General features: G+C 39.1%; 1 protein-coding gene across 11 annotated transcripts in view; it reads left to right on the plus strand.

Moving 5' to 3' along the window:
• Positions 1 to 23893: 23893 nt before the first annotated feature.
• Positions 23894 to 24967, plus strand: part of magi2a (membrane associated guanylate kinase, WW and PDZ domain containing 2a) — a 287056-nt gene continuing 285982 nt past the window's right edge. For all 11 annotated transcript variants that reach the window (XM_077234024.1, XM_077234025.1, XM_077234027.1 and 8 more), the window contains exon 1: positions 23894 to 24338. In XM_077234024.1, coding sequence (XP_077090139.1) covers positions 24056 to 24338 — 283 coding nt within the window. In that variant the 5' untranslated portion in view covers positions 23894 to 24055. The remainder of the gene's footprint in view (positions 24339 to 24967) is intronic.

Below are 24967 nucleotides of genomic sequence, written 5' to 3' on the forward strand. Positions count from 1 at the left end.
AGGCAAGTTCGGTCCTAGAGAGCCGCTGTCCTGCAGAGTTTGGCTCCAACAACGAAAAAAACCTCAACTGGCTATAGCCTTAGTGCGTGATTTTTTTCCCAAACCACTTCAGCGGAAATCCCGCCCTGCAGCCGATTTCATTGGTTTAGGTTACAGTGACGGTTAGGTTTAGGGATCAGTGTTTGGTGTAGGCAATCAGTACAGTGATTGACATGACCAATGGAAACTCTAGAATCGTCTGCAGGGCGGGATTTTCACTGAAGTGGTTTGGGGGAAAACATCACGCAACCTGTGTAATCCTTTAAGACATTGATTAGCATGTTCAGGTATGTTTGATTAGGGTTGGAAATAAATTCTGCAGGACAGCGGCTCTCTAGGACCGAACTTGCCTACCCCTGGTCCAGGAAGCATGAAAATGTTATAAAAACATGATTTGAAATGTACTTTAAAGTAACTTTATTATTACAAAGCACACTTTTTAGTGTATTGTGTTAATTAACAGTTGTTAAAGTGTAGACTAAATTGGCCTTTTATTCCATTAATATTATATTATTTTCATATACAATTTAAATATACTTTTATATTATACAGTACTTGTAAGATTTGAAGTACACTATAAGTGTACAATCAATACAATTGATCCTACTCCTCCTTCACAAAGGAGAAAATGACACTATGAATCCTAGCAGTTAATCATAGCAGGTTTGTTGCTACTCCAAACTCTAACCAGCTGCTTTATAAATACATTTGCCAAATTGACAAATGCCTCCTATTTTCAGTCAATATTCGCTGCAAATCCTCATAATCATTTGTTGAATGGGAAAAAGCAGTGCGAACATTCTGCTACTCTTTGCTAAACATTGTTTTGTATTTGATATTTGCTTGCTGTCTTTTATGACCATGGCACTTTGGGCCTGAGATGGGAAAATATGATTTCCTGTTAAGTTCAGCATTAACCTTTTTAAATAAAAAAGATATCCAGACGTTTTCATGGACTCTTATACAAAATTAACTCTTGCCCTGTGACGCTATTTGCCTCTTATCATTAAGTGTTCACCTCGCAACTGCATTTTGGGAGACAAGACTGTGCCAGCCAGGTCAGCGGTTTAACAGAGACAACATGGGTTTATAATCGCTTGCATTCTAATGAAAACAGCTTGGATGCTTAGAGCAGGGTGGGCTTAATGAAATACAAACAAGTAAATGAAAAACTAAACAAGTAGCCCAGAACTCCCTCTAACTCCACCACACACTCAAGCTCTGTCCCCAATGCAATGAATATATACTTTTATAATACAGTATATTATAATGAATCATGGTGCTTAAATTCATTTGTTAAATTCACTTAAAATTAAATTTTAGCTTTTAGCATTTTATTTATTTAGACAAAATGCTATCGAATCACCCATTTATCTGATAACCGCCACATTATTGCAACCGGTGATATATCCCATTACGTTTACAATAAAAAATAAAAAGAACGGCATTGTCAGAAACTCATCATACAAAATACTCAAAGTGTTCCAGTGTTATGCTATGCCTATTAAAATCCATATATCTCTTTAAGGAATGTAATGTTGCCAAACTACTTGAACTATCAATGATCAATATAAAAACGATGAACAAAGTCATGCACACAAATGCAAAGCACCAGGGTAACGCACAATATTAAAATAATGCAATAAACATATACTAAATAACAAAATGTTACACAAAACACCCTAATGTACATTACTAATAACATAAAAGGGAGAAACAAAACTATTTAAATATAATCGTGTGATGTGTCACATTGTGAAATTTGTCTTTTTACAGTTTTTTTTTAGTAAATTATACTGTTTAGTTTAGTTTAGTTTACAGTAAAATGCAATGTTAAACCATGTACCCTACCATTTTCAACTATATAATATGATAAAGTAACTCAGAGTTAAAGAAGCACTATGTAGTTTTTCAACCTTCATAATTTATTTCCAAGACCCTTGAGATGGTACATTGACTTACAATAGGTTGAATGCCACGGCACGTCTGCCATAGCCTGACAGTGTCTGTATGGCTTTTACTGGCACTATGTAACTTCGGGTTTCGGGTAGTAACCCGAGCACAAAAAAAACTAAAACATTTGACTGCTTTACGGCATACGTCACTTCCCCCACCATCCCCAACTTCCTCAAATTCTGACGTGAGAGCCCAACTGGCGTTTGATACCCATGTTGCTGTCATGCCCGAAGCAACAACTAAAAGGAAGAAGGCAAAGGTTTTGTCAGATGAGACTAAAAAAAGAAAAAGGGAGAGTGACAAATTAAAAGGCTGGACGAGGATCAATATTGGAGGGAGAGCAAGACAGTTTGAAGACGGTGAGAGTGCGTGCGCGCGACCGTCTCTCTGTCTCTCTATGTTCGTTCTTTCAGTAACATGCACCCTGTCACAAGCGCAGCTGTCAGTCATCTATAAAGTGTTTATAAATGTATAAATAAATCAGGGAGTCAGCTGACAACCGCGCGAAATGTAAAAGGCTGAATAACATGGTCTGGCCATATTACGTAATCTATCTGGTCCTCCATTTATCTTCATGAATCAAGTAACGTTAATGCTAGTAGAGTAGCGAATTATCAATCTGGTAGCTACACTAACATGCTAGTTTACGATGGTTATAATAAATAATCTTTCAGGATAACTATCCTAATGTCTGCAGGCTGATAGTCATGTTTGTTTATTTATTTTTTTATATTTATATTTTTATATTATATTTATTTATAAAGTGTCTTGCCTCAGGCTATAATGCAAATCGATTTTCAAATTTGCAGATTCATCTATGGTAGCTTGATATAATAATATTGACGATATATGGCTATTACCTACAACACAAACATTGAATTGAATTAGCATATCCGTTATGTAAAACAGTAGACAATAGGCTACTATAATGACGCTGTCTTGTAAACGTGAGCTACGCGATCTTTTGACGTTTGAAAAAAAATAAAACCCATGAAATTATATTCATATGACATGCTGAAATATATGTCAATGTACCTGGGATGAAGACATTTCACACGCAACGCTGGCAGTCTGCCCAAAACGTGAGAACTCAAGACGGTATCGGCTTGTCAACAAATGTACGTGTATCCCCTGGTGTAACCATGACAGATTTTACGACAGTAGTAGAAGACAATACTGTTTCCCAACTGTACAGGGGACCCCGAGAGCAAAAAATCACAAAAACGACATAATGTTGCTTTAATATACTTATTTTTCATTCAGGAATGAAAAGTATCAGCAAATATTGTTTTCTTGAATTAGAATGCTATTTCACCTCAGATTTGTGTCTGCTGAGCATTGAGTTGTTAGCTTAGCAACATGCTAATGTCAGACTCTATATTCTAATCAAGTGTGAGGTTTAAACACCAGAAGAGGGACATTTTTAATGATGTCACCAGAGTTGCTTTTCACATCTTTTTTTATGTTTTTGAGGTTTCATTTGGGTTAGGACGCTGCCTTCGGGCTATGACTGTAGACAGCAAAACGACTCGCTGGGTTTTTTGAACAGAGCTACTTTTTGCCTTCATTAGCCACATTATTCCACTTCTCCCTCCTCCCCAGACTGTTTGTTAGTCATTTTACAAGACAAATGTTACATCCAGCTCCCTTATTACTCTCAAAACATCTTGAAATGGTGTCTGTTGTACTCTCTTAAAACATGCCATGGCGCTGAGATTCATTTTTAAAAAGGCTGTGAATATTCCAAACATGACAAATGAGATGTTCACCATTGTCTAAGAACGAACGGTTATATCAGAGTGAAACGGCAACCTCCGGCGTAGATAATGTGAGTTTTTGCATTAATTTAGACATGATTCTGAAAAGAGTGAGAGGGGGGTGAGAATGATGACTAAACAGTGACAGAGAGCAGGGCGAATGGCTTCCAATCACTGAAGCCATCAGATGAGTTCACTTTGAAAAGACAGCCTTGGCAAATATGAGGCGCAGTAGTGAAGATGAATGCATTCTTTGAAGCCATACATTACAACTTTCAGTGAGACAGGAGAAATTAGCCTGTCACATGAGGACTAACCTTGAAAGACAGATTTTGAATCAAGCTCGCAAATGCTGCCGTGACATGAACAAATGTCATCTGTTTTCAGATTTCAAAGCATAAAGAATCTGTTGTCCTTGAGTCGCATCATTATTGTAAGTGTCATATTAAAGGAATAGTCATAAATTCTGTCATTTAATCTCCTTCAAACTTGAAAGATATTCTTTCTTCTGAACAGAAACAGAGATTAGATTTTTCACAGAATGTTCTTTCACAAAAAGAGCAAACTGCTCTTGTCCGTATAATGAAAGTGAATGGGGACTCGGGCTGGCAAGCTCTTAAAATATCAAAAACACAATAAAAGTACCATTATTCACTGAAAATCTTGTCCTGTTCTGTAGCTTGAAAATGGGTCAATAATGAACAAAAGAGCTTCACTGCTTATCAATATTTAATATTAATATCAAATCAAATGTGCAACCAACATGCAATAGTGTTGGGGTCGAGTCCAAAAAGTCTGTGTCTAAGTCCAACTAAACAATACTGTATTTCATTAAAGGTGCAGTCTAAGAATGACAGCTAGTGGTCGATCACACAGACCAAAACAAAAACAGACATTCCAACACGGAACGCACATTTCAAAGTAAAATAACTGGCTGTAGAAGTGTTTTTCAGAGAAACTAGTTTGTGAACTCAGCATGTTTCCTAAATATCGGCAAACATATTTTTATACTTTATTAAAAATACTTTAAACGTATTTTTAGAGTGAAAAAGTTACATACAGCAACTTAAAGTCTATTTTTGTTTAACTTTAACAACAACTTATAAAAGAACAACGTCAATTTTAAATGTAACAAGCACACCTCTATTGCATCTTGCCTTTTTGATTTCACTTCATCTCATAATTAGTATCCTGCTAACCCTAACCCTTCATTACAACAGCAAAAATGAATAGTAGCCTAACTAATGCAAGTAAAAATCTTCACTGTATGCATTAAATATAAGTTATTATTAAAGTTACTCATCAAATCAGTGAATCGTTCTCTCTTTTTATTTTGTTTTTTGATTATCATTAAGGACACAGACAGCAAGGGGTATATTAGGCTGCTGTCATTAAGATCTAATGCACGGATCCAATATACTGACACTTGCCAGCACCCACTCCACAAAGGCAGCGAAATTCTCCTACGGACCTTCTCCGATCAACTGCTCTCTGCATGAGCCATTCAAGATCACCTTGTAGAACATGCAGAGGCAGACGTCTGGGTAGTGAGTTTGATAAGCAGTCTCGAGAAAGTTCCACGTGTGGTCCTCCAATGTTTGTTCCCCCTGCTCCAAACAAAAAAGGAGAATAGCAGGGATATCCATATTTTGTTGGTCCGTTCTTCTGTTACGGGACGTGGTGGAGAAATCACGAGGAAGACGAAGAGGAACAGGAGAACAGGAATTTATTCAAACAAAACTCTGGAGTCACAACACACGTCATACTACTAACGAGAATAGACAGACTGAAAGAACTGAGGGAAACTAAATACAGACTGATGAGTAAGATGAATTGAAGACAGGTGATACAGATGAGGATAATTAACTAAACACAGGTGAGACAACTGAAGGCAAACGAGGAGCGGAAAACTGAACAGGACTAAACCAAAAAACTAGAAAAAGGGGGGAAAACACAGTCACACTGTTACACTCATAAACTAATGCCGAGTTCAGACTGCACGATTTTAGCCCCGATTCTGGCTCGCCGACAAGTTTTGAGAAATCGCAGGCAAATTCCCGAAATCACAGGCAAATCGGTGCTCGTTCACGTGAGTGACAATCACGCAGTGTGAATGAGCAAAAACGCGATCTGAGAGAATCGCCGATGAGTCGCCGACGCCCGTGAGATATTTGGCATGCTAACTATCTGGACCTGTCGGCGATTCACAATCCTGCTGTGTGAAAAGTGTTCTGACTGAAAACTACATCGGAGATGACCGACAGCCAATGAGAGAGCAAGATACAGGACAGCAGGGTGTTCAGGGAGGAGTTATAGACCAGAATATCAGTATTTTAATACATACGCCTTACAATTATATCAAACAGAAACAAAGCACAAACATTTGCATGACCAGTAGCAACAGCAGGACATTTGCAAAATTATTTATTTACCCCCAACTCTCTTTGCAAAACACAGTCCTTGCTCCCCTCGTCTTCCCAACCATTTCCTCCTGCATAAACTGTTTATTTTTCTCATTTTCGCTGCAAATCAGCGCACAGACAATTTGGATCGCAATCTTCTTGTAGGCTATCATTTTTAATAACAAATTCAGTGTCGCGCGAGAATTCCGGTCTCACGCACGCGTGATCTTCCGTTATTTCCTTATCACTTCTCGCGTTTGTTTGGTTGTGAAACGTAGTTTTCGGACCAGGGAGAAGTTGTCGTGCAGTGTGAACACACCAGCAACTGAATGTTACCCCAGATAGTCACGCAGTGTGAAAACAACAGTCACACGATTATTTTGAAAATCGTGCAGTCTGAACTCGCCATAAGATGGAGACACATTTAGGCTACCGAATAAATCCCTTGTTAAAAAACTCACGCGCCTTTGCCTCAAAAGTGGATGTCATTAGATGCATTCACGGCAATTACCATAACAATTTGGAAGTGAAAAAAGCCCTTTCTCACATGCGTCTTATTTCTTGAGATTTCTGTTTGTGTAGCTGAATTGGTCAGTGTGCCCTTCAGACTCTCAGGACACCGAAAGAAACCTTCCTCCTGCTCTTCAACGTAAACTAGCCGGTGTCCCTTTTCTCTCTCTCATACATCCATCACACAATGATAAATATCTCAACGTCCTCCATTCACAGAGGCAAGCGCAGACCTCGCCGTGAGGATTCAATACAACACTGAAGCGCTCGCATTGTGGTGACAGCTTTTTATGATACATCTTCAATATCTCTTTTTTGTACAGTATAACGGTAAAAACCTAACTTACCTGCCAGCAGTAATCTCAAATACTTTTTGCTTTAAATAGTTAATCCACAAATTCTGTCATCATTTGCCTGTTATTAGGCTATCATTGAGATAGCCTATTAATGTTTTGAATTAGTTTTTATTTTTATATTATTTATATTTTAGTTAACAATAATAGCCCTGTCATTTACTCATCATTTAAGTTCCAAACTCCAAACTTAAAGGGATAAAACGATAGTTTAAAAAATGAAAATTCTGTCAGTATACAGTATACTGTTCAGAGAAGAAAGGACCTTATTCTTGTTCAGAATATGCCTAATACATCAAACACTCTTTACTTTCAAGCTGTATTGCACTCAATCATGTACCATCCTCTTAACCAACGTGATTTAATGAGTATTTATGTATTTTTACGTAAAGTAGTGTTTTCTTACCAGCTACCACATACATTTACTGACCAAATTTCGAAGACACCATAACGTAAATTAATAATTACGTATGAACAACTATACATATGTGCAAATGTGTACGAATCCTTATTTATGAATATTAAAATCATGGCATTATTATCTTGATTCTATTCTATTGTCATATCAATGACATTATTTTTTCAGTTGCATTTATTAAATGCATTTCATCTACTTTTTATTCTATTTACTCACATTCATGCCATTTCAACCCTGTATGATGTCCTTTTTGTCTGCAGAAACAAAAGAAGATATTATGATAGTCGCTGGGGTCCAAAACAACATCAGACCCTTCTGACTTTCGTTATATATATACAAAAAAGAATATGTATATATATATATATATATATATATATATATATATATATATATATATATATATATATATATATATATATATAAACACTCACCTAAAGGGTTATTAGGAACACCATACTAATACTGTGTTTGACCCCCTTTCGCCTTCAGAACTGCCTTAATTCTACGTGGCATTGATTCAACAAGGTGCTGAAAGCATTCTTTAGAAATGTTGGCCCATATTGATAGGATAGCATCTTGCAGTTGATGGAGATTTGTGGGATGCACATCCAGGACACGAAGCTCCCGTTCCACCACATCCCAAAGATGCTCTATTGGGTTGAGATCTGGTGACTGTGGGGGCCATTTTAGTACAGTGAACTCATTGTCATGTTCAAGGAACCAATTTGAAATGATTTGAGCTTTGTGACATGGTGCATTATCCTGCTGGAAGTAGTCATCAGAGGATGGGTACATGGTGGCCATAAAGGGATGGACATGGTCAGAAACAATGCTCAGGTAAGCCGTGGCATTTAAACGATGCCCAATTGGCACTAAGGGGCCTAAAGTGTGCCAAGAAAACATCCCCCACACCATTACACCTTCACCACCAGCCTGCACAGTGGTAACAAGGCATGATGGATCCATGTTCTCATTCTGTTTACACCAAATTCTGACTCTACCACTGAATGTCTCAACAGAAATCGAGACTCATCAGACCAGGCAACATTTTTCCAGTCTTCAACTGTCCAATTTTGGTGAGCCCTTGCAAATTGTTGCCTCTTTTTCCTATTTGTAGTGGAGATGAGTGGTACCCGGTGGGGTCTTCTGCTGTTGTAGCCCGTCCGCCTCAAGGTTGTGCGTGTTGTGGCTTCACAAATGCTTTGCTGCATACCTCGGTTGTAACGAGTGGTTATTTCAGTCAAAGTTGCTCTTCTATCAGCTTGAATCAGTCGGCCCATTCTCCTCTGACCTCTAGCATCAACAAGGCATTTTCGCCCACAGGACTGCCGCATACTGGATGTTTTTCCCTTTTCACACCATTCTTTGTAAACCCTAGAAATGGTTGTGCGTGAAAATCAGAGCAGATTGTGAAATACTCAGACCGGCCCGTCTGGCACCAACAACCATGCCACGCTCAAAATTGCTTAAATCCCCTTTCTTTCCCATTCTGACATTCAGTTTGGAGTTCAGGAGATTGTCTTCACCAGGACCACACCCCTAAATGCATTGAAGCAACTGCCATGTGATTGGTTGATTAGATAATTGCATTAATGAGAAATTTAACAGGTGTTCCTAATAATCCTTTAGGTGAGTGTGTGTGTGTGTGTGTGTGTGTATATATATATATATATATTCATACAGGTTTCTTTGTAACTTAATTACTTGGTGTTACATGTTTGGAACAAAATAATTCGAATTTGGGTGAACAATTCCTTTAAAGAATCTTAGGCCCTCTCTAAAAAGGTTGTTCCAAAAGTATGCTGATTTATAAGATTTAGGTTTTAGACTATGTCTGAGGCATGTAGCCTATCCTTTATTGATGAATCAATCCCAGAATGCTTTGAAATCAGTTTTATCCAAGAAGATGGTGGACGGACTCTTTGTCTGTAATTGGCAGATGCTGCTGATAGCGATTAACTTCTCTATAACCCAGAATAGTCCTTAAACTTTCAAGAGAAACTTTAAAAAAAGCGAACTTTGTAGAAAAGGGCACTTTAAGCTCCTCTGTGGTCTGCCCTTTTTTAAAAGAGAGATCTTAGAAAAATTATTCAGCTGATATTTTAAATAGATTTGGCATTCTGAGAAATCTCTGTGGATATGATTCAGAGCTAATGAGGAAAAATATGCATGCTCAGGAGAAGCTGATCTGTAATAATGGGAATTATGCTATAAGTGATTTGTCATTTGGTTATATTTCTAGTTCTTAAAGGAATGATATCCAGAAATAGCATTTCATGTAATTTTACTAGCAACATTCCATCTCCAAGTAGGTTGCTTCAAATAAGTCATCAAATATGCTCAGTTAACTCAAGTTCTTACTGATTAACATGAATGAGAATATTGGAATTTAGCAATGTCCGTCCACACTAAATAACATGAAAGCACTCTCAGATATATATGTACAAAAGTAATGAGACCTATAGGGAATTTCTGTCCATACCACTTTCAAAGTACACACATTTAATTCGAACACCACTTTTGTCCATATTCATTGTAACAAACTGGTTACAGGAATCTAGGAAGACTACGAAGGGTCATGGTGATGGAAAAGAATATGAAATGTGAGGAAAAAGTATATTCCAATGCTTTTTCAAAAGTGTGCTCACTATCGCCCTTCACTGCATCTTGACAAACTTTACATTTCAAAATGCATTTTGTTTCATGAAAAAGTCAGAAAGATTGGCACAGTGAGTGGTGACGTTATTCAGGAAATGTGACCATGTGAGCGATTGGATTCATTACTCTCTTTATCTTATCCGTGCAATCCACTTTCTTTTCCTCGCAGTATGTGTCCATGAGCTGGCATTTTCAATTAATTCTCTATGGGAGCTATTGGGCAGGATTGTTCAGGGGATTGTAGGATTGACAGCAGGGCAGAACAAGTGGTGAGTGCATCAGAAAGTTGGGAAATACTGAACTTGTGCAAATGAAAATAAGAGCTGGCAGCCAATCACTGTGAGACGATGACAAGCTGAAGCTGTCAGAAATGTTGAGCTTTTGAACACCCTTATGTCCCATATCACCACCTCGTATCCACATGAAACCTTTATATCGACCTCTCTTTCCCCCCAAATTGGCCAGCAGGGGGCACTGATGAGTTTAGCTCCAGCTTCTGTGCAAAATCTTGAGCTCAAGGCAGGACAGAGGGGGACATGATTTAGTATCTGGGTCATGAGAAATAATTTAATTTCATTAGCTAGGAAAAAATATTTATCAAATTGCGAGGTTCACATGGCATGAAGGTGTGAAACAGAAAGCAAATTACTATGATTCCAGCCAAGTGATAAAAACAACCCAAAAGCATGCTTTTAACAAGTTATCGATTACCATGTGTCAAGTTGTTGTCAGTGACTTCAAATAGCAAAGCTAATTTGTACATGTCACCCATTCAAAGAGTTCCATGTTGATTTTGGCCAGCCTCTGTTGACTTTCATTAAGTTTTGATAACTTTGCTCTCCTTTGAATGCAAAAGACCTTTTGGATGTGTTTTTTTGTTGTTGTTGTCATTGTTGAACTGGGCCATGCTAACTGGTCAGTGACAAATAGCCCAACCATTTGGGCTATTTGTCACTGACCAGTTAGCATGGCCCAGTTCAACAATGTGTGTGTGTGTGTGTGTGTGTGTGTGTGTGTGTGTGTGTGTGTGTGTGTGTGTGTGTGTGTGTGTGTGTGTGTGTGTGTGTGTGTGTGTGTGTGTGTGTGTGTGTGTGTGTGTGTGTGTGTGTGTGTGTGTGTGTGTGTGTGTGTGTGTGTGTGTGTGTGTGTGTGTCAGGTTATTAGAAATGTATAAACACTTGCATTGCATTTTTAACAAAAGTTTAAATTAAATGACCTTTAAAAATGTCACGTGGTGAATGTTTTACATTTTGTTTTACATATATATATATATATATGGAAAAATTCATTACTTATCAAGCTAAAATTAATGCAAGAAAAAAATTAATTATTACAGTTTTTAAAGGCGTATTTTAAGAATGTTATTGACCTCGACAAACAGTCTTGAAGGTTATTACGACATATTGTTATGAAATATTTTAACTATTTTTTTTATTTTTTTGGTGAATAAATAATACAGATTATGCTTAATTGGGTTTTCTTCTCAAGTAAAAAAAATAGTTAATTTACTTATAATTTAAAAATAGTTAGATTACCAAAAATGTGTTAATCATATAAGATATGTATATTTTTAAAAGTGTAAAGTTTATTTATAATAAAATACAAGTGTATTTTTGCATAGTTGATTAACCCACTTTTTTTTTTTTTATGACTTGCTAGCAAAATTAAGCATGGCATGTGGTAGATGACATGATTATATCTGAACCCAGAAATCTAAGTTAACTGCTATTATGGCTCTTCTTGGTCAGAATTCACATTTTCAGGGAGGTTTTCATAAAATTACCCATTAAATGCTTGATGAATCCATACTCATGATTGGAGAAACATCTCCAACCGGAAGACCAGTTGCCTTAAATTGCCCCCGACCAGGGGTGCGTTTCCCAAAAGCATCGTTGGCCAACTATGATCGCAATTTCCATTGAACTCTATTGGTAAAGACGGAACTTGCGACCATAGTTGGCTTTGGAAAACGCACCCCAGGCCTGTTTGTCACTTTAATGCCAAAAAAGGAGCCAGTCAACGTCTTAAAACTGTACATCTGTCAGTGAGCTTTAAAGTGTTTTAGCTGTGCCTTTTGCTGCCTGCCTCATTACATAAAGAATGGAGGCTAGCATCTGAAGTGGGAGGGTTACATAACACTCTCAGTCCAAAGAGTGTGTGATATTATGGGTTCATTTCATGTAAAGTCAAGACATATTCTGAGAATTCAGAGCATTAAGCACCATGTTAACATCTATACAGAGCATTAGGACAATGATGGCTTTAGAAGTGCTTCATAGAAACGCCACATGATTCTTGTTTTTCCCCAAACTCCTGCTGCACTATAGCACATTTTGATAGGTGATTATTTTGCACATGCTTTTGAGAAGTCGCACAAATACAAATTCAATTTGAAACTGTGTTGTTAAAGTAATAGTTCACCTTAAAAAAAAAAGAAACTCTGCCACCATTTACTCATGTCATTCCAGAGAGTAGCATAAATGATGTACTAAAAAAGTTGCATAAAAGTTCATGTATTACAAGTCTTCTGAAGCCTTGTGATAAATTTGTGTGAGGTACAGACCAAAATCTATAAATAAGTTTTGAGGGTTTTCGGGGATGGTAAGGTTTTCATCAAAACAACCTACAATTCAGTCTATTCAATAAGCTTTAGAAGACTGTTTTTTTAAGCTTGACATCATTTGTCATGTGGTGCCACTCCCCAAAATTTATAATTCATGATTGTCACGTTTCAGTGTGTTTAGTTCTGTTTTGTGATCTAGTTTCCCCCGTCTCTATGTATTTGGTTCAGTCCAGTCTCCCAGTTTTCCCGCTCCTCGTTTGTGTTCAGTTCCTTCACCTGTGTCTAGTTTATTTGCGCCAGCTGTGTCTTGTTCCCCTATCTGTTCTCTGTGTATGTAAACCCAGTGTTCTCCCTCACTCCTGGTCGGTTATTGCGTTTATATGGAAGTGTTGTAGTTCCTGAGTTTTTGTATATTAAATTCCTGTTAGCACTTATTCCTCGTCTCCTAGTGCTTCCTGCCTACACACACCGTGACAGAATAACCGACCAAGACAAGATGGATTTGCCTGGCCATGACCTGATGGATTACCTCATCAGGATCCTGATGGAGAGAGGTCTCCGCATCACCATCATCCCGGTGATGGCTCCAACCATCTTCGCCATGCCATCCATCCTCATCCATGGTTCTGAAGAGCCCTTTTCCCCGCTGGTTCCATCCAGCACCAAGCCCTCTTCGCTGCTGGTTCCGTCCAGCACCAAGCCCTCTTCGCCGCTGGTTCCGTCCAGCACCAAGCCCTCTTCGCCACTGGTCCCGTCCAGCACCAAGCCCTCATCACCGCTGGTCCCGTCCAGCACCAAGCCCTCTTCGCCGCTGGTCCCGTCCAGCACCAAGCCCTCTTCGCCGCTGGTTCCGTCCAGCACCAAGCCCTCTTCGCCGCTGGTTCCGTCCAGCACCAAGCCCTCTTCGCCGCTGGTCCCGTCCAGCACCAAGCCCTCATCACCGCTGGTCCCGTCCAGCACCAAGCCCTCTTCGCCGCTGGTCCCGTCCAGCACCAAGCCCTCTTCACCGCTGGTCCCGTCCAGCACCAAGCCCTCTTCATAGCTGGTCCCGACCAGCACCAAGCCCTCTTCGCCGCTGGTCCCGTCCAGCACCAAGCCCTCTTCACAGCTGGTCCCGACCAGCACAGAGCCTTCACCGCTGGTCCTCATCCAGAGTCCGGACGAGAAGGACTTAATTGACTTTTTTTCAGAGCCCGCCCAGCCGGTCCCATCCACGTCTGCTGATCCAGAGACTGTTCCTGAGCCTGTCCCTAATCTGGGCACTCACCCCAAGTATTCTTTGGGGGGGGTGGGCATAGGTCTTCGTCCCGGCCGTCCAAGGGTCCATGGCCGCCCGAGTGGTCCTCACCGCCATGGCCGCCCGAGTGGTCCTCACCGCCGTGGCCGCCCGAGTGGTCCTCACCGCCGTGGCCGCCCGAGTGGTCCTCACCGCCTTGGCCGCCCGAGTGGTCCTCACCGCCGTGGCCGCCCGAGTGGTCCTCACCGCCGTGGCCGCCCGAGTGGTCCTCACCGCCGTGGCCGCCCGAGTGGTCCTCACCGCCGTGGCCGCCCGAGTGGTCCTCACCGCCGTGGCCGCCCGAGTGGTCCTCACCGCCGTGGCCGCCCGAAGGGTCCTCACCGCCGTGGCCGCCCGAAGGGTCCTCACCGCCGTGGCCGCCCGAAGGTCCTACTGCTCCGCCGTGGTCACGCCCACAGCCTGCTCCGCCCTGGACGCCCGAGGGTCTAACAGCTCCGCCCTGGACGCCCGAGGGTTCGTCTGCTCCGCCCTGGCCATGCCCACGTGCTGCTCTGCCCTGGCCACGCCCGCGTCCTGTTCCACCCTGGAGGCTTCCTGCTCCAGATCGGCCTCACCCTCGTCAGCCTCCAGGGCGGCCACCCTCCCACCCCTTTGGAGGTTAAACGCCGCGAGGACGCACCTTCGGGGAGGGGGGAGGTACTGTCACGTTTCAGTGTGTTTAGTTCTGTTTTGTGATCTAGTTTCCCCCGTCTCTGTGTATTTGGTTCAGTCCGGTGTCCCAGTTTTCCCGCTCCTCGTTTGTGTTCAGTTCCTTCACCTGTGTCTAGTTTATTTGCCCCAGCTGTGTCTTGTTCCCCTATCTGTTCTCTGTGTATGTAAACCCAGTGTTCTCCCTCACTCCTGGTTGGTTATTGCGTTTATATGGTTGTAAGTGTTGTAGTTCCTGAGTTTTTGTATATTAAATTCCTGTTAGCACTTATTCCTCGTCTCCTAGTGCTTCCTGCCTACACACACCGTGACAATGATATTTGTGAAAGATGCTTTTTAGCTTTAAAATATTTTAGAATGAAACTAAATTTTTAAAATGCATTTTCTTGAAAATGGTATTGAAACGTTTAAACCATATGAAAACATCATAAATGCATGAGTACATTGCGTAAAAAAAACTTGGCACATTATGAAAATTATCATGGACACTCTAATTTGTCATTGACCTACAAATTTGGAATGACATGAGGGTGTGCAAGGTGTTTAATGGGTGTACTAATACTGCGATAGCATATCTGATTCACAATTGGGTAAATCTTGGAAAACTGCGATTAGTTTTAATATAAAATTGTTGTATACTTCTGAAAACCCCCAATCAGATCAAGTTTTTACTCCCGTGAAACCATGTGACAGTAGGCTGGCAGCTCTGTTCCAGTAACCTTGTTTGACACATACAGTATGCTCTGTCACAGGTGATTTAGATTGGAGGCCATCATGTCGCTGCTGTCATGTACATGATGGATGCATGTAAGTAACTTACTCTATTTTTCTTTCCGACACTCCAGCCTTGGACTCAATATATTGCTACACAGGAAGAGAGGAGAGGAGTGAAAAGCTCTTAAAAGCTTAAAATTTGAAAGCACTTAAAAGTGTTTTGAAGGTAACTTCCTCACAGATGATATTTTGGCGGGAAAACACTCCCTTGAGGTTTACCCACATGCCACAGAAAAGTATCTACAAAAATGACCCAAATATGTGGGCCTTTTTTCATCTGTAAATCCAAGAGACAAATTCATTATATCGTTTTTCTAATTTGAATAGCACCATCCTGACCTCTTACACTGACCTTCTACTTCAATTTAAATATGATACATTTTTACATACGCATTAAATGAGATTTGTTACAATGTAAGTGGTGTTTATTTGTGCTATGTGTTAATCTTTAGTAGTAAGGGTTGCACCAGCTGTTTTTAAGTTCTTTTTGAAATTGGAATGTAAAGTCCACACTAGAGGCTTGGTAACTACTAGCTACTTTGTAACTAACTCTGCTTTATTCCGTTGCACCATTCGTTCTTAAGGTAGATGTAGCTAGTAGGTCGTAAGCTCTCTGTAAAGTAATGCATAGTTGCATAATATGACGTTTACCCTTGATGATCCAATAGCAGCATTCAAATACGTCAGCGGAAGTTGTTGAAATGTTGTGAATTTAAGTTTAACCTTCGTTTTAACAACTTTTGCCTCACGTATAACAAACTTTCTAATAACTTTCCATTAAAAACGATATTACTTGATCATGAATAACATGTGTTTTTTATGTAAATTACATTTAGAAACTGTATTTGAAACAAAATTAAGGATCAATAAATAAATACTGATATCACATTTATTGATTATGACTGATTTTATTTGACGTGCACAAACGGATCGATTTAGGACGGGTTCAAGTTAAAGAGCCGCTAACAAAGTAAACTTTTCTCAAAATGTAAGCGAATTGAAGTCTGTCGTGTAAAACAAGAGCTTACTGATGCATTTCAGTCAGTCTGCTATTTTATTCCAACCGTTACTCCTGATCAGAGGCTTCCATAAATATTTAGGTTATACATAGTTGCGCTTCAACTAAGTTTAATGGTGCAACGAAAAAATATTTAGTGTCCATTTACGTCAAAACTAGGCGAAGTTGTAACGTAAGCACAGCTGGTGCAACCGACCCCTAAGGTTAGGGGTTTATTAAAAAAAGTAATATGTTTGCCTTTGCAAGAACCACTAATAAATACACACATACTCAACTAACTGCGACAGAGGTCCTTGTTTCAAGCTACTCTGAATATTGCTGTCCCAAATGACACACAGCAGCCATTAACAACTCCTGTCTGCGTCCCTTCCATCTCCCGTTAAAACCATCAGGCTCTGCCTCTTTATTTCTGGATGGCTTTAAATTGGCTGGAAATTACGCCTGTCATAATCATTTGATCATGTTGCCTAGCAATATGTCGCAGTCCCCACGGCGACATCACTGTCAGGACCAATGTGCTCCCATCTGGTGGAGTGCATTGTGGGAGCGAGAGATTGCTTCCTCCAGCCTTTGGATCTCTGACTCGATTGTCCTGTTTAGGAAGGCCACCTGCTATTGATGTACAGGGATGGAGCATCTCATTTCTGGGAGCACTTTTCTGTTGGATGAAAGCGAGCAAGTGTGGGTGTGAACATGAACCAGATTTGGAACACAAAACAACAGACCTTTTACAGAAGAGTGAAAGTACGTGTACAAAAAAAAAAAAAAAGCTCTGACCTGCACAGAACTGCACACTGCGTATACTTAGGTTTAGGGATTTCAGTTGCTTGTTCATAACAGACATTTGATTCACTAATGGCGCATCAACGTAGTGAAACAGTAGTAATATATTGTTTATTTGCACTTGTGTTTGTTTGGGTCTCAAAAAACATGTGCACACAGTACTATTCAACCTCTATCCGACCATGATACTTCAGCATTATGTGCAAAATACCACTTTTTTATGTATGTGTATTCCGAAAGAGCTAGCACAAAAAAGGTTTCTCTTGTGAAATGAAAATATATTTTCCTTATATATGAATGATCAATATATTAAATGGTCTAACAGTATATTTGAAAATATACAGAATAATATATTGTGTTATGTATTATTCAATATCAGTAAATGTTAAGGTATTGCCGCTTTTCATATATTGAAAAACATGTGACAATATACATATTTACTAATATATCATAATGTATGTAATTTTATATTCAGTAATTCACTTCATAATATATAGATGTGTGATCAGAAAAGCACAAGCACATCTGCATGTACTAAAGTATTTAGTTAAGAGACTATCACTGTGCTGAAGAGTGCACAGCTGTTACTTTTCAAATACAGTAATTCCAAAATAATAGAACATTAAACTCTAACAGATCTCCCCCGTATATTAATATTGAGCAAAACCGTGAAATAACACTTCATTTGAACATTTGCTCTCCTTTAACAGTCAGAAGCAAAGCATTCTGGGAGCTAGAAATCTGTTGTAACTCATTCTGTGAATGTGTGTGTGTGTGTGTGTGTGTGTGTGTGTACAACATACATTCACATTTATATGGGAACATGTATGTGCAATATATGTACACTATAAAGAATCACACTTTGTGAATATTACATGTAATGCTATTTTTTCTTCATTTATAAATATTTGATGGCAATATGTGCATTCACATATGGTCAATACACATATTGCAATATGTTGAAAAATATAAGCACTAGTTATAATTTCCAATATATGGAAATGTATTATGTAATGTAGGCCTATCGCATTAAATTTTGCTGAATATTCCCATATTTTTTTGTTCCGTAAGGGTTGTCTGGAAGCGTCCATCTTAGTTTTCCGACCTGTGTACTGGAACGCGGTCAACTCAGGTGTGACGCCATTCCCAGCTCCGACGTCCCTCTTCCGAGGTAAATGGAACGCAGCATTACACCTGTAAGTCAATGTGGTTTTCAATATAAATAATTCTGCTCCACTTTATTGCAATCCAGCAAATTTAAAGTTTGCGTTCTTTTAATTCAGCTAAGGGGTCACGCCATGAAGTATCAATCTTCAAGATATACAAATTCGGGGGAAAGAGTTCACCAAACTTGAACTGTGGAAATTAGATTCATTTGCATGCATCTGCTTGCGTTTCCTGTCTCCCACTTTCGCATGTGTATCTATGGAAGTCACTGAAATGAAAAGTGTAGTGTGACTGCCCATTAAAGGGACTATGTGTAGTTTTTTAGGTATTTTATTATCTAAAATCAATATTTTCATTCATAAATATGTCCTCAATGGTGTACAAATAACTCTGCCAATTATCTGACTTATCCTAGCTCGTAAACGAAGAATTTATTATCTTTATATACATGTGACTAGGGGTGGTGAAAAAAATCGATTATTGTTTAATCGCGAATATGTTATGGACGAGTATGAATCGATTATTAAATCTTCAAAAATCGATTTTTTTATTTATTTTTTTAAAAATATGCATTTTATTTTGTTAAAAAAAAATTATACCAGAAGTTGAACGTCACGAACGCGCCCAGTTCCAGTTAGCAAGCGCTTGTAACCACTGTCTATGGTGTAACCAGCCAGAGCGAGTTAGAGCAGGTGTGTAAAAGCCTGTTAGAGCCTATTTACAATCGTATTTGATTGCAGAGCGCCGTAGCGCAAGCACTACCTCTCGCTCGTTCCCCTCTCTCTCGCGCGCGCTCTCTTACCCTCATATGAGGCGCCGTTTAGGGCTTATATCAAACTTGATTCACGCACATATATGGAACACTTGCATACACATATATTAAGTAGTCAAACATACATGTATACTACTGAATGCTCAAACAAATACATATGAAATGCACAACGACACACCTAAAGTCGCTCACGCACATACACGCAAACTCTACACACACGAGATGCGCGCACATACAAACTCTCCACACACATAGCCTACTCATATGAGACACGCGTGGCACACACAAACTCTCCACGCACATATGAGACATGTGCGCACACACTCATATGAGACGCGCGCGCGCACATAAACGCTCCACGCACATACTGACGCGAGCACACACACACACAAACTCGCGCACAAACTCAATGAGACGGAGACACAAACTCGCGCACAAACTCAATGAGACGGAACACACACAAACTCTCCGTGCACATACTCATATGAGACGCGAGCACACACACACACACACACACACACACACACACACACACACACACACACACACACACACACACACACACACAAACTAGCGCACATACTCCTCTGAGACGCATGCTCACACAGTACATGATTTGATTCTCAGTGTGAACAGAAATCACACATTGGTAAGTGCATTTTTTGTTAACAGAGACAGAGTCCATTGCTTTTATTGTTTTTGGTTGTTTTGTTCATTTAAATAGTCTTTAGAAATAAAAGTTTACTGATCTTTGAAAAGGTGTACCTTCATTATTATGCCATTATCATTATTTTAGAAGAAAATGGTCTCAGAATGACTTTATTATCAATATTATCGTTTATCGCAATAATTTCTTGGACAATTTATCGCCCAGCAAGATTTGTTATCATGACAGGCCTATAGGTGTTACTGAAGTTACAGTAAGTTGTTCAAAAATGTTCATTTTGTCTTCTTAATGATTAAATTGGACAATTTTCTTCTAGAAAGGTGTTCAGGTGGAGAGAAAACCTTTTCTTTACCTTGATATGTTTCGACTGCAACCTACAGTCTTCCTCCACCTGAACAACACCTTGTCTTTCTAGAAGAAAATTGTCCAATTTCTACAGTATGTTGGTTCTGATCTACTTCCTAAAGGAAATAAGCCTTTCATTTATTTGTTATTGTTTAGTTCAACTTGATGAGTCACAACACAATGTGATGTATTCATTTCTGTGTTCTACAGAACATAAGCTACATACAAATAATTCTTAAGTTATAACTACACGACACAGAAAGTGCTTTGAGTTGTTGTTACTCAATAAAAGAGTTAAGTAATTCAGCAGCTGACTTTTTTTAATACTGCAATCACTTTGTAGTGTATTTTCGTTTACTGATGTGAAATGGAAAATCAATAATCGCTAATCGAGAATCGTTAATAATCGAAAATTGACTGTAATCGAATCGGGACTTCAATAATCGTAATCGAATCGAATCGGGAAATCAGACAGATTAACCACCCCTACATGTGACGGGTAGGTCCACTGAGACTTCCATGTTGTTCCGCCATCTTGAAAAACTATAAGAGCAGAGAGGGTCAAAAAGTCCTAGGCCAAAGCGTTTCCACAACGCGTTTTCGTTCAGAGCCAGCGTCACGTAACTGAAAGCAGCTGAAACGGAGGAGCAGAGCAGTGAGAGGCGCTTGTTACACAAGTTTAAAAGGCTGCATTGCACTGTTATTATTCATACTGTAACATTCGTTTGTTCGTTGTCATTGCAGTTTGTTTGAAATAACAAACCTGTTCACCCAAAGGAAAACTCGACGAAGTGCTGTTAGAAGACATCCTGTCATAGCTTTTTGGTACATAACGGCTACCGTAGATGCAACACGCATTTCACTGCTAGATGGGAGAAATTCCTACACAATGTCCCTTTAACACTGTGAACATAGCCTTTCTGTGGCTTCAAATGTAATATGAGTAGTAAATTGAATTAATTACTCAACTGATTCATTCAAATACCAAACACAACTACTGAGTGTTGTTTGGAGGCACACATGGGGTAATCCTGCTTTGACTTAATTGGGAAATATTTTCGAAAACGGATGTCTGAAATGGAAGATAATATTTAATATTCATATTCAACATTAACTTACTAACATTCTTTATTGATTTTTTTTATTATAAAAGCGGTATCATAGTCATAATTGTGAATATCAGATCCGCACTGATATTTAGAACATCCGGAATGTGCTGCTTTCTTATTGTTTTGACTGTTTTGCTCGTCTCACACATGAAACACAGCGCCTGAATACAATACACAACTTTAAAATCGAAACAGTTTTAAAACACTATTGCACTTGCACTTTATAAATGGTTACATAGAAAGCATCATACACTAAACGACTGAGGATCACATACCACTGGGCTTTCAAGTAGCTCTGAACACAACAAACTAATACAGAAACGTGCTAGGAGACACAACAACTGAAAACCGTATGAACCGGAATTCTATTCAAAATATCAAATATGTTTGATATCCTCCAAATAGACAGAATCATAGTCTGAAGCTAAAAAAAAAAATCAGCTTGTGCCCTGATGGACAAGCGTTGACTCCTCCAGACAGCAAAACGAGGTAAAAACCATTTATATATAAAAAAACATGTCTCTTTTCTTCATTCCGCTGCCCTGTGTCTTGGCGTTTTTAAAGAGAAAACAGTGTTCTGTGTGATCGGCTAAACTGCTAATGTGTCTTTTATGTGTCTGAACTCTGGACTGGATGTAGCATCCAATTAAAAAGCACCAACTCCTCAATATCCTTTTGCCATGCTCAGGGAATTCCTAGACGTGTTTAAAACCTCCAGCCAAACAATTCTTCTTGCCATGTCAAAACGCCCTCCTCTTTCTTGCCTTCTCCAGCTCACTGTCTGTTTGTCTCCCACTCTCACTCATCGCTCCGATACTCCCATCTGTGGAATGCAGAGAGCAAAGGTCACAGCACTGGCACTTGTTATTTCCCCTAAACATCACCTAAAGCTAGCTCAACATGTATTCCTCTGAGCAAAACGGAAACATTTAAGCTTGCACGTATTCCCCGAATCGCCATGGTTCAGTTTCAGCATGAATTCTGTTGTTTGATGAAATAAAGTCTGAGAAGAGAGTATTATAAATGCAGATATCAGTGAAATAAGCAGTCTTTGTTGGCTTTTTAACAGATAATAGGATGTATTCCCAGCATGGAGTTTAATGTCTCATAATAATATTTCACAAAGCGACTCTGGGGAACTGTCTTAGAAGACGAAGTGCTGACTTGAAAGCATGTGTTTTGTGTGATGATGGATTATGAGAAAACAAATAATAACTTAGCTCATTTGGCTTGGTTTCAACATCATTTAATCATAAAATGATGCTGCGTTGCTCTGTAACTATCTACTTGAAAACCTGGTCCTCTAATAAGGACTGCACTGCACAAGAGCACAAGATTAAAATAGATACTGCCATGGCATGATATGAGTTATACAACCCCCTTTTTCTTAATTTTGTGTCTGAAAAAAAGTGAAAAACAACACACAATACAACATGGAAAACAATAATGTTAACTGTCACTCACTCACTTACTGCATGCAGTGACATACACTTTTATGCAGGATTACCAGTTTTTCACAGCGGTACATTTTCTGCTAAACATTCTATTAAATGTATAATTTTGTATTCCACGCAGGAAAGAAAAGGATATGAGAGTAGGCCTACACGAGGACAGAATTTTCATTTTAATTTTAACTAAATGTGATTTGGTGAGTATTCTGAATAATAGGCTTAATAATAACAAATTATTATAGGATTATTTATGGCACAGTTTAAATATTTTTTTTAATAACATTAAAGAAACATTAATTATATAGGCTAATTGAAAACAGACCAAATTCCTATTAAAATAAATATAAATGTAGGCTAATGGAACTTTGATTCATATATGTCATATTGATAAGTAGCCTACTGCGTTAATCACTTACTTATTAAGTTATAGTAAATTGCCTCCTATCTAAAAAACTGTGATCCCTCTGACTACAGCAGCATCTGCAGAAAATAATTGTAGGCTAACTTTCTCCCAAACTAAGTTTGATTTAGCATTTTCTCCAGGAGGCGGCACGGCAGTCGTTAATGGAAAAATCGCTCTGGAGTCCGGGCTGACGATGATTATATAGTTCCGTTACTTTCTTTCTCTCTTCTTTCTTTTCTTTTCTTTTCACTTCTCTAGCGGGAAGCGTCTCTTCTCTCCTCCTCCTCACATCACATCCGGCTCAGTTTCCCGAGCAGTTTGGACTCAGTTACAGTTTAGCGTTATGAAGTCCGATTCGTGTAAGCGAATCGATTCGAGCGGACAGTTCGTTTCAATGATTCATTCATGACTCACTGATTCATTTGATGTGTCGGCTAATATTGTTCGCAGAAAATCCGTTGTGGCTTTTTTTTTGTTGAAGTGTCTGTGTCCGAGAACTGTTTAGAAAAGTTGTTTAGAAACAATTTGACCGAATAATTCAAGCAACTTATGTATGGAGCACGCAGCATTGCGTATTAATTTTGTGCGTGTTTAATGACATTTTAAAGTCAATTCAATGGGTTTTCGTTGACGTTACTTCACTTGTGTTATAATTTGCATAAGTTACGCTTCTATCATGTCACTTATCTTACAATTTTACTCTCAAAGTGAGTGATTCACAATTAAACGCTTCGCGATTTGGTTCGGACGAATCATCAAAAAGAACCGGTTCAAAAGAACGGCTCATTCGCGAATCGGACATCACTGTTACAGTGAGTGGAGCAGTTTTAAGAGGCTGCTGTGGATCTGCTGCTGATATGGAGACTCTTTCCATCCACAGACACTGATCGTGCAACTTTAGTGAGCTGACTGGACGGATAACGCACTTTCATGGCTGCTCTCCGGTCACATTAATAACTCCAAACATGTCCAAAAGCCTGAAGAAGAAAAGTCACTGGACTAACAGAGTACACGAGATAGTGTTGTCCAGGGGTCCGAGTGGTGATCTTTTGTTCAAGCTGCAGGGAGGCGCGGAGAATGGACAGTTCCCCGTTATTGGAGAGGTGAAACCGGAAAGGGGCAAACTGCACCAGGACGATTTACTTCTGGAGGTGAATGATACTCCAGTGGCTGGACTGACCATCAGGGATGTGTGGGCTGTGGTCAAGCACTGCAAAGACCCTGTCCGGCTGAAGTGTGTCAAGCAAGGTTAGTTTAACTTCACTGTCTATCTATCTATCTATCTATCTATCTATCTATCTATCTATCTATCTATCTATCTATCTATCTATCTATCTATCTATCTATCTATCTATCTATCTATCTATCTATCTATCTATCTATCTATCTATCTATCTATCTATCTATCTATCTATCTATCTATCTATCTATCTATCTATCTATCTATCTATCTATCTATCGTAACATAAGAGTAAAGTAGCCTACTAGTGTTCAAAGTTTCACAACTGCTTGGACTCGCGTGTGAAAGTTGTTAGTTTGTTGCTATAGAAGCGGAGTTGGTGTTTCTAGAAAGGGGGGCGTGTCCATCGCAACATTTTAATTCTATTTTTCAATGCTCGAATAACAATAACATAATAGCATTGCCAAGGAAATACATACAGATAAACAAAATAAAATACATCATTTTGTAGGCTACATAATTGAAACACCTCCTCTCACAACATCCTCTTACAACAATTTGAGAAAAGTTACAATTTAATAATAATAGATATATGTAATATTTTAAAAAATCTAAAAGTTCTATATATAGTCAATACACAAGTTGCTAAACGACATGACAAGGACAGACACTACAGTTTATTAATACAATAAAAAAA

Source organism: Siphateles boraxobius, unplaced genomic scaffold (genome assembly GCF_051911475.1).
Source record: "Siphateles boraxobius isolate OS27281-9 unplaced genomic scaffold, OSU_SipBor_1 19, whole genome shotgun sequence".
Lineage (NCBI taxonomy): Eukaryota > Metazoa > Chordata > Actinopteri > Cypriniformes > Leuciscidae > Siphateles > Siphateles boraxobius.